Raw genomic sequence first — 12,188 nt, 5'->3', positions numbered from 1 at the left:
ATAATTCTCAAATCTAATGTGATTTTTGACGGCATGATACGCCACTCCTTTTGCCTTGATGCACTCTTTAGCATTTTGAATGAAGCCGTAAGCCTTGGATCTTAGAGCTACGTGTGCTGAAATAAACTCCCCCCCAGTCTCGTCAGTGAAAGTACCAGGGATCTTACACCGTTCAGTACGATAACACGGATGGTTAACTGGATAGTTTGAGGTATCTAGTTTTTCTATAAAACTTTGATGTTTTTGCATATCATCATAAAAATTCTTGGTTTTGACTAAATATATCAATGAATCTAAAACACATGAATTAATTACACATAAAAAAAAAAAAAAAATTTTTACAATAAAAGACGAAGAGAACCTGTGCCCATGTATAAAAGTTCAATGTTTTCTGCATATAACGCTTTCATAGTACCATAGTGAAAATCATACATAAGAGTTTTTGTTATGTCCAACACGGCAAATTCTATGTACATGGGCTTATCGAAAATTAAATCTTCTTTGTGTAAATGAATTATTATGTAATGACAAGTTGTCACCATATACAGTTGTACCTTTATGTGAGGGTAAATTAACAAGCTTTCTATATCTTGACTCACTACTAGTAAGCTCTATTTTCATTCTGAGACGTACATTCTCCATCGTTTTGCCTAAAACATAATACTTATTTAATTATAAAGTTNTACATTCTCCATCGTTTTGCCTAAAACATAATACTTATTTAATTATAAAATAATAATAATTATTAAATTGTACAGTTTTATACAAACCAAATACTGAGTTGTTCATAAGCTTATAAAAGTCTTTTTCAAACGTATTTTTAGCTACCGAACGCATCCGTGTATTTAATGATATATAGCTTGCCAGCCATGGAGATTGATTAAACTCTATCATTCTATGCACTTTTTCCAACACCAGTCCTGCCTGTTTCAACGAATTGTAGTGTACTATGTAATATTTTTAATGTTTTAAGGTAGCCAAAAGCTTTGGAAACTTAGAACCTTCGGGGACTTCTTTAAAAGGCAGATACGGTAAATCGTTATGATTATCATGTAAGTGTTCAGGGTATGAAACGTCGACTTCTAATATCATTCCTTTTTTCGAATTATTTGATGTTTTTTCTAAGAGCATTAAAACTTCTGAAACATTTAAATTCATCTCACTCCATTTAAAGCCATCTTTAGGCAGATACTGTGACATGGCTCATCCGTATCTAATAAGTATTGCACAAAAAATTACTAATGTAAAACTATAATTATTATTAAAAAAAAATATTAAATAAAATTTACTTACAAATTTGTAGCATCAAGATATATGATCCAGTTATCCGGCTTACTAACATCATAGCTAGAAAGTCCTATATGATTAGCTTCCGAATATCGGCGTACTGCCGTTGTCAAACCTCCTCTAATTCCCTGCTCCAACATCAAGAGCATGTCATAATCGTGTAATAGCTCGAGCTCAATATTTGTATGTTTCAACATACAATCAAAAGACATGCCGGGTGCGGTGTAATAATAATTAGGGTCCAGTCCATAAGTTTTTAGGCAAAGGTCTCTAAAAGACTCAAACACGTCACATAACAACAACACGCCCAACTTCAAATACCAGTCGCTATATTGTCCTAACGTTGTACACTTAAAATGTTTCCAAACATTCTGAGCATGTTGATAGTCCTCTTCCGTTATATTACTCTCATTTAAAGAACTATAAAACTCATTTATAGATGATAGCGATGTTTCGTTAAGTTTCTCGAATGAGTCTGTATACTCGTAAGGATAAACACCTTTACGGGTAATAAGACTGATATCTGAATTTGGAAAATGTTTTGTAGTATCTTTGAAGTATCCTACATCCCCTTTGGCTAGATTTTCGACTAGTTTTGATAAACTTGACGCCATAAACCTGTTGCTGTCAACAAATCTTATTTTGAAGTCTTTCGCCACATATTTTGAGAAAGAAATAAATTTTTCTTCACTGTTAGGTATAAAAGTTATGGGTTTATCGTCGTATCCAAGCTGTGTTACATTGAAATGACCGTCGTAGTTGGATAAGTTGTGAAAAAAACAGGGGACAAATTTAGGAGACTTTAACTTTAAGTTGCATTTATTACAAATTCTTTCTGTACTCGGATGTTAAATGATCATAATCGCGAACTGGGTAATTATTTATAGAGAACTTAACATTGCATAAAGGACACACACCGCGTTTTACTATATCATTATGTTTCTTCGCATCAGCTTGCTTAAAAGTCATGGGCAAGTTGACTTGTAATATTTGAGATATATTTCGAGCTACTTCCACAATTTCTTAAACGAAATGTTTAGCTACCGCACCCTTTTCTCCATGACCGTCCTCTCTGAACAACACTGGATACGTTGGAATTGAAAACTGTTCGAGTAATGATGTTGGTATATCGTCTCTAACCTAAACATAATAACAATAACTAATAGGCTCATGATCATCAGGGCGCGTCCTCAGGTTGCGGATAGAGGAACGGCCTGCAGATATGCAGGTTAGCCGCGAAATAAGCAGTCCATTAATTTGGACTGACGAATAAGCGGTCGCGGACAGCGAGCCGCCCAAACGCTTGTTAGCCCTATAGATATACAGGGTAGCCGTGAAATAAGCCTTTTATGGTCGAATAAGCGGTAGCGTTTGGGTGAGAATGAAGATATATGGCAACGCAACCAGTGTAGTTAGCTACTCACTGGCCGGAGGGACTGGCTATGAGGGCAGCCCCCTCAGAAAATTATTTTATATGAATAATGGCAAACACGGAGAAAAAGGTTACTGCATCAGTGCCGGCGGTTGGTGGGGGGTGTACCCACCAGGTGTCGTTATCAAACGAATACACAGTAAATGCAGAAGTGTTGAGGCAGGCTCCTGCAGCCAACCACGGGGTTGGTACTGCGACTGCAGGGAGTGGTGGTGACCAAGCCACTCCCACCGGTGAAATAGCCGGGAGGATATTGGCAACGGATTGCACGGATTACACGGACTTGACGACGGCTATCTCCCTGGATGCGTCTCCTAAACCCTCCATATTGGAGAGATTGCGGAGCGCGTCTAGGGCCGGTTCGCCGAGGATAGGAACTTCGGGTTCAACCATTGTGGGAGTCAGTGAAGTGGTGGCGGCTGAGCTGGGGGAGGACGATTTCTTGCGTCCCAAACGCAAGGAGATCTCCCCAACGATCAGCCCACCAACTATCACATTGGAGGATACCCCGCCCGGTGCGATTGTGCCTATGCCGGCGACTCCTCTGCCGGTCTTGGCCAAAAAGCCTAAGTTGGTGCCCCTGACTGCAGTTGATCTCTTCAACGCTGACGGGACACCAAAGAGGGTGATCGGTCGGGCCGACGAGGTGTTGTCGGCTGGGCTAGACCTCGCCAGGGAGCAGGCGGGACAGCTCTCCGACGTGCTAGAGGTCTATAGCCCTCACAGGCGAGTGGTGAAGATGGCCACGGCCCTTATTGAAACCATAAGGGCCTTGGCTGATTTTCACCTCACCAGCTCGCCTGGGAGGAGATCGCCTGAACTAATGTCGGAGAGCCCCAAGTGCGTCCAGGACTGTGCGTCCCAGACAGAGTACTGGTGGGACACTTATGGCCCACCATCTAGGCCCATCGGGGACGCAGCGTCCCCCCTACATGGCGGTGAGGTAGCAACGGGTGCGCTTCCGCTTGCCGTGGTCCGAGAGAACTCCGGCGGCAAAGGGCGATACGCCCGGGTGGATGTGCCGGCAAAGCTGGCTTCGCGCCTCGCAGGTCTCGCCCGTATCCGCGTGGGATGGGTCACCTGTAGGCTGAGGATCCTTGGCGACAAGGGTCCGAGGTGCTACAGGTGCCTTGAACACGGTCATGTGGCTCAGACCTGCAAGGGACCGGACAGGTCCAAGGGGTGCTTCTCCTGTAAAAAGGAGGGGCACCAGGCCAAGGACTGTCCGGGTGCGGGGCCGGCCTCAAAGGCCGCGAAGACAAAGGGGGGGCCTGGAAAGAAGGCTCCCCCTGGCAGGAGGAAAGGGGGAAGGGCCANAGAAAGGGGGAAAGGCCGAGGGGTCTCCCGGAGCGCAGCCCGCTAGTGGATGAGATTCCTCCAAGTGAATCTCAACCACTGTCGGGCCGCTCAGGACTTGGTCCGGCGGGCGGCGTACGAGATGGGCACCAACGTGTGCATCGTCTCGGACCCGCACGCCGGATCGGTCCGGGACTCTGCCGGCTGGTTCTTAGACCGGTCCGGCAGAGCGGCGATCGGCGTGATGGACCGCGGCTTGACGGTCGCGGACATCGAGTCGGGCGACGGTTACGTAGTGGCGAGGATAGACGGCATAGACGTCTTGAGCTGCTACGCGCCGCCCAGCTTGCCGATCGCCGGACTCCTCGAGTCCGTGTCCTCCTGCTTACGGGCGAGGAGGCTCGGGAGGCCGCGCGACGGACGCGGGGAGCTTGTGGCCGGGGATTTCAACGCTCACTCCCCGGTCTGGGGGTCGGCGGACACGAACCAGCGTGGCGAAGAACTGTTGGACCTGATGTCGGCCCTCGGGCCGATGTCGGCCAACAGGGGATCCACCCCGACGTTCGAGGGTCACTCCTCGAGCTCGGTGGTGGACGTCACGCTGGTGTCCCCGTCGCTGCACCCGCACGTGACCGGCTGGTCGGTTCTCCCGTACAGGGAAAACCTCAGCGACCATCGGTACATTCGTGAACGAGTGCGGCCGTCCCCCTCGAGCCGTGCCCCGCGTGCCGTCTCGCGATGGGCGAGTGGGCTGGCGGGTCGGACCGGCCACGGACGTCGACGCTTTTGAGACGGGCTTACTGCTCGCTCAATGGTCGGCGCCCGCGGTACCGGACCGGCGCGTCTCCGCGAGCGAAGCGGCGGAAGAGTTGGACCGGAGGGTGGTCGCAGCTTGCGACTTCGCCCTCCCGGCCAAACGACCGCCGTCGACTCGCGGACCGCCAGTCCACTGGTGGAACGCCGAGGTGGCGGTCAGGCGTGAGGAGTGCGTCAGGGTCAGGAGGACTATGACGCGCTCCAACCGTTGGCCGCGGGACCCGGAATCCCCGGACCCGAGGGAGGCGCTGAGGTCGGCCCGCAAAGAGCTGAAGCTCGCCATCAGGCGGGCCAAAGCGAAGTGCTGGGCCGAACTCGTGAAGTCGGTGGACCACGACCCGTGGGGGAAACCCTACCGGGTCGTTATGCGGAAGCTCCGCGGTTCACCGGCTTCCGGTCAGCTGGAGGCGGAAGTGCTGGAAAGGGCGGTAGACACGCTCTTTCCGACACACCCGCCTCTGCCTCCCCCTGCGTTCGGGGACGACGTGTCGGTGGAGGAATTCACCACCCAGGAGGTGGCCGACGCGGTGGCGCGCGTACGGGGCCGGAACACAGCTCCCGGCCCTGACGCGATTCCAAACCGGGTGTGGGGGTTGGTAAACGACCTCGCCCCGGACTGGATACGCGCCGTCGCGAACCGCTGCCTCTCGGAGGGTGAATTCCCCACGAAGTGGAAGAAGGCCAGGCTGGTGCTTCTGAGAAAGGGTGACAAGCCCGAGGGTCTCCCCTCGTCGTACCGACCGCTTTGCATGTTGGACGACTTGGGGAAGATCCTCGAGCGGCTGCTCGTCACCCGGATCGAAGCCCACCTGGCCGACGTCGGCGGACTGGCCGAGGGCCAGTTCGGCTTCCGGAGGGGGAGGTCGACGGATGACGCGGCCTCCCTCTTCAGGGACTTGGCCCTCAAGGCCAAAACTGAGCAGGGTTTCGGGGTGGCGGTGAGCTTGGACATCCGAAACGCGTTCAACTCCGTGCGATGGTCACACATCCTCGGAGCGCTGGACGCGTTTCGGGTGCCTCCTTACCTCGGCGGATGATCCGGTCGTACTTTAGCGATCGGGTCATCTCTGGCCCGAGAATCCTACCTGTTACGGGAGGCGTCCCGCAAGGGTCGGTTCTCGGGCCTCTGCTGTGGAACATCGCGTACGACGCGGTGTTCCGCGTTCCGCTACCGCCGGGCGTGCGCGTCGTCTGCTACGTGGACGACACGCTGGTGGTGGCGGAAGGCGCCTCGGCCGAGGAGGCTGGATCCCGGGCAAACTGCGTGCTCAGCGCAGTCACCGTCTGGATCCAGCAGGAGGGGATNGCGCTCAGCGCAGTCGCCGCCTGGATCCAGCAGGAGGGGAGTGGACTTAGCCTCGCCCTGGACAAGACCGAAGCGGTCTTGTTCACGGGCAGGTACAAGTTCACTCCTCCACGGTTCGCCGTGCTGGGGGTGGAGATCCCGCTTAAGGACTCCATGACTTATCTGGGCCTTGTCATAGACAAACGTCTAAAGTTCGGGCCGCACATTACTCGTGCGGCCCAGCGGGCCCAGAAAGTCATGAATTGCTTGGCGGGACTCATGCCCAATCTGGGAGGGCCGAGAGAGATGCGGCGTAGACTTTTAGTCAGCGTCGTACATTCGGTTCTCGTGTACGGGTCCCCGGTTTGGGCGGATACTCTTGAGTATTCGTCCAAAAACCGTGAAGCCCTGCTCAGGGTGCAGAGGCGGGCGGCGATCCGGACTGTTTCGGCGTACCGAACGGTGTCCGGAGTGGCGGCGGGTATCCTGTCGTCACTGCCGCCCGCCGACCTGCTCGCTGAGGAACGCGCCGCCGGGCATGAGCTCCGCCGAGAGCGAAACCGGTCCCTCGAACCCGAGGACCGGCTAGCGCTCAGGCGGATGACCATGCTCCGGTGGCGGACTCGCCTCTCGGAGGAAATGACGAGAGGCGAGTGGACCAGGTCCCTCATAGGACCCGATCGGTTGGACAGGTGGGTGGACCGGACTCACGGTGAGATGACTTATCGTCTCACCCAAGTGATGTCCGGCCACGGCTGCTTTAACGAGTACTTACATCGTATTCGTAAAGCAGCCGCGCCGACGTGCGACCACTGTTCGGATCGCCCGGGAGAGGCTAATAGCGCTTTGCACACCCTCTTCCGGTGCGAGGCGTGGGCCCAGGAACGGGACTCTTTGGAGTCTCGACTAGGGTCCACGTTTCGAGTCGGGTCCATGGTGGACCTGATGTTGGGAAGCCGGGAGACGTGGATGCTCGTCCAGGTGTTCGCCGAATCCGTCTTGAAAAAGAAGGAGGAAGCTGAACGCCTGAGACAGAGGCAGCCGCGCCGCCCGGTACAGGAGGACTTAAGGCGCTGGTTTAGGCCGGCGCCTTAGGTATTCGTGTTTATGTTCTTTATGTGTTTGTGAGTTATATTACGCCCCCTTCGCAAAGTCCTGCCCCCACCTCCACGTGGTGCAACCCGGGCAACGGATCCCGACTTTTGGGATCCGGCTAACGGGGGAGGCCACACCACGTTGTGAATCAGCTCTTGATTAATTTCGGGCTGATTCACAACGTGGTGGTGTGAGTTTTAGAGACGGCGTGGGCCGCCCTGAAGTAATACCTCACGGTAGTTCCAGGGCGGTCCACAGTTGCGCCGGTCGGTGTAAAAAAAAAANAAAAAAAAAAAAAAAAAAAAAAAAGGGTTACTTGGACACTCGAATACTCTTTGAGACTTATGCCATTCGATAGGTAATTTTATAAGCTTTTCATTGGTATTATAATTTTGAATTGAACACTACATAACTGTCAAAAGTTCTATATAATAAAAAATATTTTTTTATTTAAGTTGCGCCCTCTAGCGGTTTAAATTCTTTTTGTATCTCATTAGGAATTGTTAACTTCACACACATGCTATAGAAGAGGAATATTTTAACCTAAAAACTACTAGACCCAATAGTAATTTGTCCTATTTTTACTTTATTCCAACAATTAGTTGTCTAAAATTTAATTAATATTTTAAAGTTTATTATAAATAATATATTAAAATAATATTGACTTAATTATTTATAAAAAAATTTCTAGTTCAATAAGTTACATATAATACGTGTTTTGCTGTAATTTCATACTAAAAAATTGGCATGAATTTTGAAAACCCGGAAATATTTAAAGATCGTTAAACGTGCAAAATGCAAAAAATATTCTAAATCTAAACTAAAATTATGTACATTTATTAATATAAAGTTTTTATCTGGGTCTCAATTGTTGCAAAGAATAGGAGTGTGATTGTTGTATATCGTGTAGAGTTGTCAATAATATATCGATTAAATGCTTTCGATATTTATAGGATATTAATGTTAACATTTTGATGAATCGCAAATTACAAATTTACAAATAATTATGATTATTGAGGTACGAATAATTAAATCGTTTAGAAAATTTATAATAAAATAATAAATTGTAAACTTATTATTATAATTGAAACTAAAATTAAAATAAAAAAATTTTATACAAATAATGAATTAATAATACTTTTTCTATAGATTTCTATTGTTAATTTAATGTTTAAAAGTAAGGGGCCTGTTTTTAAGTGTAAAAAAGTTTCAATGTAGTAATTTTCAAATGAAAATTAAGTGAAAAAAAACTAATCATCATATAAAAGTTTCAAATTGGAACTACGATTTTAGTTAGGTAAAATTATTATTATCCTTTTTTTATTTTTTCCTCGCCTTTATGGCAATTACTTGGGGTCGTCCATTTTTATCCTAAATTACCACTTGACAAGAACTACTGTGAACTTCATACACATTGACAAGATCGCCCATAACATTCTCTCTAGGTACTCGATATCATATGCTTTCTCCAAATGTATTCGCTCTATTTTCTTGTCAATCTCTAAAACATATATCTAGCTGGTCTCATTTAAGTATTATAGAACTCACCTTTTAGCCTCATTAGAATTCTTTTATTTCATTTTAAATTATTTATTACTATAATTTAAAATTAGCAGTGTTTAATAAAAAAAATGTATTTGAATTTGTTTAAACATTTATGTAACGATAGTGTTTAGAAATATACAATTAAAATAATCTACAAAAATGTCCAATTTGTATTGTACATATCGATATAATTGACCAGTATATCAATTAAATTATATCAATCTGAGCTCCATATATCGTTATCGATAACCTTTAGCTAAAATATCTGTATTGTTCGTCATCGACATTCCATCGATTTTGCCATTCCTTTTTGGTATTTGAACTGCGATTTTAAGGTTATTTTGTTACCTGATAAAATTTTTAATTATTTCTAAAGTATGATAAGGCTATTTGCTCATATGATATGAAAAGTCCTATTTTTTACATTAAATGTGAATTTAATCGTTTTATTTTTATTGTAATTTTTATTAAATTCGATAATGTCGTCTGACGCGAAGTCACCAAATACTATATTTGGATATGAAAAGAAGATATATACTGGCCGAAATCCTATTGAAAATGTATTTGAAACTGTCAAAGGCATACTAGTCGGTCCAGTCATTTGGTTTAGGGGTATTACACTTTTTATATAGACAATTACAATTTATAATTTTTTATTATAATATAAAATTAATATAAATTATAATATAAAATATTATTGATGGTATTTTTTCAAGATAAAATATTTTGTGAATTATTTTTTTTTTGCTTTTGTTACATATGTATTATTATTTATTTATTATAAAATATTTTTTATGTCCATCCTTAATGACTTATAGAGGTATCAACTTTATATTTTTTAATGGAATCATGCATTATTAACTAGCTTATAAAATAGAAAATGATCTTATTAAGAAAATGGACTGGTCAATAACAACTTTTGAACCAGTATTTTAGAAGTTGTTAATACCTAGGAGGGAGAAGGAGTGAAATATCTAGTGATATAACTAGCATCAACCGCTTCTCAACATCAGTCATTTCTTTAAGTTGTTAATATCTTTTAGAATATGGGTCCTAACATTGTTTTTTGACTAGTCATTGTCTTAATTAGATAATTTTCTATTTTATAAAATTGTTAAATATGTATGTTTCCATTTAAAGACATAAATTTGATACCCCATTAAAGTAGTAAGTTGTTTTTCCATTAAAAAGAAAAAGGCTAATTTAGTTAACCTATGAATATGAGGTGATTAACTATGCCTCATGTAATATCTTCAAAAATACATAGTAAAATAGTTTTTATTTTTTAAATTTTAAATTTTATTCTACTTTACACTACTAATTAATTTTTTTTTTTTCTTACCCTTTCAATAGATATCCACTTAATTAAATGGCAATTTATACATTAATCTAACACGCTTCTTAGAAAATCATTTAATTTAAAAAAAGTTTTCTCAACAATTTTTAAACTGGTACTTTTAGAGATATTAACATCTCTAAATGAAGACTGTAAGTGAGGTATAGGTCTAAATTATTTTTATAATTAGGCCACAATACTCCTCCCACCTAGATATAAAATTAGTAACATCTTATAATAGTTTTAATGTTGAAAATTAATCAGTCATTTTCTTAATTTAATCATATTCCATTATTCAAAATTAATTAAATTAGTATATTGTCATTAAAAAAAACTAAGTAAGTTTATATAGATTTGAAATGTAAGAAGAGGGGATAGAATAAGAATCTTATTTTAATTCATAGCATAATAAAATCTGGAAATTTTTGAAAAATAATAAAATTAGAAATTTTTTATTTTAGAATATATTGCATGAGGCAAAGTTAATCTATCGTCATCTATACCACCAAGCGTTTTAAATTTACTTAAATTTCGACATTGTGATTTTGGTTTTTAGAAAATATTGTTGTACCAAATCAAAAACAATATAATTATTACCACGAACAGTTTAGAAGAGTGCCAACCGTTGATCAGTGTTATGATGATGATAGATTATGTAAATGGGAAGCTAATCAGCAATTAATCAGGGATAAGTAAGAACAAAATAATTCAACAATAACTAAATAAAATCTAACAACTGTACTACTAATCTTTATTTACTAATGAGTTTAGACTGTTGTTTAATTGTTATGATATTAAAAGTTTAAATTAAAGGAATGAAGCTCTATTATTAATTGTTATAGAGTCGGATTTCAGTGACAAACTGGCTTTAAGTATATTGTTTGCTTAATCTGAATCAGTTAAATTTAAGGACTTACTTTAATGAAAACACTCCTTCATATATAGGGTGTTCAGTAACCAAAGAAATGGGTTTTTTTTGTTTTTAATAATTAACCTGTTTTCTGACATTCTGAACACTGTATGAGTAATTTAATATTTTCATTCAATTTCCTTAAATTGACTAGTTAATTACTTAAAATTCATGGTTGCCATAAGTTTAGAGATTTGAAAAAGTTGGTGGATTTTAAAAGAATCAAGAAAATTATGGAAATGTCATTGAATTTTTAATGATATAAAAATATATAAACTGTTAACTGAATTAATTTTCAAAATTTATAGCAACTAAACCCGCTTAATTGTGCCTAAACAAATAAAATTTAAAATAATAGAGAAGAGATCAAAAAAATCACTTGCTCCTTAAACGAGGTTTTAATTTTTTTTTAAATTAACAAAACATTAACAGAATCATGAAAGAGTGAGAATTTTACAATTTTAATTTTGTGACAAACGTTAAATTAAACCTTTTTAATTGGTTATTATAAAGTATTTTTTTTTATCATTTTCCTTGTCCTTAAAAATAGTATTAATAGTTTGTATTAAAAATTTTTGAAATGTTATAATATTGCACGAAACATAATAAAAAAATCATATCGTAAATTCATCTAAGAATTTATAATTTTTACAAATACATTTATTCTCCTAAACGTTTTAGTTAACCTTTATAATTTTGAAATGTTTTGCAGGTTAGTAGATAGCAATATTTTATCTATTTTAAGACAACGCTATGAAGATTGTCGTATATATGAAGGTCCCGATGGAATGAGGAAGTGTCAACCATTATTTGATATGTATGAAAAAGCAGAAGAAAACTATTCTATTAAATGTAAAAAAATGTTAAATGAATGAATAGATTAATAGACATTTGCTGTTATTAATTTATTTGTGATTTTGTAGATGGTGATTTAGGTGCAGCTGTTACTGCTGAAAGATGTTATGCTAAACAGTTAAACAGAATGATATGGGAAAGACGCCATGGCCCTGTTGGTAGTGGAATGAAAAATGAGAGTTTATAATTACTTTACAGTAATATAATTTTTTAGTAAAATTATGTTATGTATTTGTGAATGTAATTTTATATAGAAAAATGTCTTTAACTTTTTGGAAAAATGTTGAATAAATTGTCAAGATAACACATATTAATAAATAGATTAGTAAAC

General features: G+C 41.6%; 2 protein-coding genes across 3 annotated transcripts; one reads left to right on the top strand and one right to left on the bottom strand.

Moving 5' to 3' along the window:
- Window positions 1-6: 6 nt before the first annotated feature.
- LOC126894676 (uncharacterized) lies at window positions 7-3,416 on the bottom strand. Of its 2 annotated transcripts, XR_007701474.1 has the most exons (4): window positions 1,294-3,412; window positions 771-1,213; window positions 362-650; window positions 7-293 (listed from the first exon to the last, which is right to left on the bottom strand). XR_007701474.1 is itself a non-coding variant. In XM_050665858.1 (3 exons), the coding sequence occupies exons 1-2, from the start codon at window positions 1,899-1,901 to the stop codon at window positions 1,204-1,206; spliced, it is 618 nt and encodes a 205-aa protein (XP_050521815.1). In that variant the 5' UTR covers window positions 1,902-3,416; the 3' UTR covers window positions 686-703; window positions 771-1,203. The 2 variants fall into 2 exon arrangements, 1 of the variants encoding a protein (XP_050521815.1); XM_050665858.1 differs by lacking the exons at window positions 7-293; window positions 362-650 and adding an exon at window positions 686-703 and having other exon boundaries at window positions 1,294-3,416.
- Window positions 3,417-9,142: 5,726 nt separating this feature from the next.
- Window positions 9,143-12,185, top strand: LOC126894677 (NADH dehydrogenase [ubiquinone] 1 beta subcomplex subunit 10). Its single transcript, XM_050665859.1, has 4 exons — window positions 9,143-9,368; window positions 10,649-10,784; window positions 11,715-11,854; window positions 11,926-12,185. Exons 1-4 carry the CDS (start codon window positions 9,236-9,238, stop codon window positions 12,042-12,044), a joined length of 528 nt encoding a protein of 175 aa, XP_050521816.1. The 5' UTR covers window positions 9,143-9,235; the 3' UTR covers window positions 12,045-12,185.
- Window positions 12,186-12,188: the final 3 nt, after the last annotated feature.

The sequence above is a fragment of the Daktulosphaira vitifoliae genome, unplaced genomic scaffold (assembly GCF_025091365.1).
Source record: "Daktulosphaira vitifoliae isolate Bord-2020 unplaced genomic scaffold, ASM2509136v1 Scaffold_1, whole genome shotgun sequence".
Taxonomy (NCBI): domain Eukaryota; kingdom Metazoa; phylum Arthropoda; class Insecta; order Hemiptera; family Phylloxeridae; genus Daktulosphaira; species Daktulosphaira vitifoliae.
The sequence above is the reverse complement of the archived record's forward strand: the minus strand, read 5'-3'. Positions and strand labels throughout refer to the sequence as shown.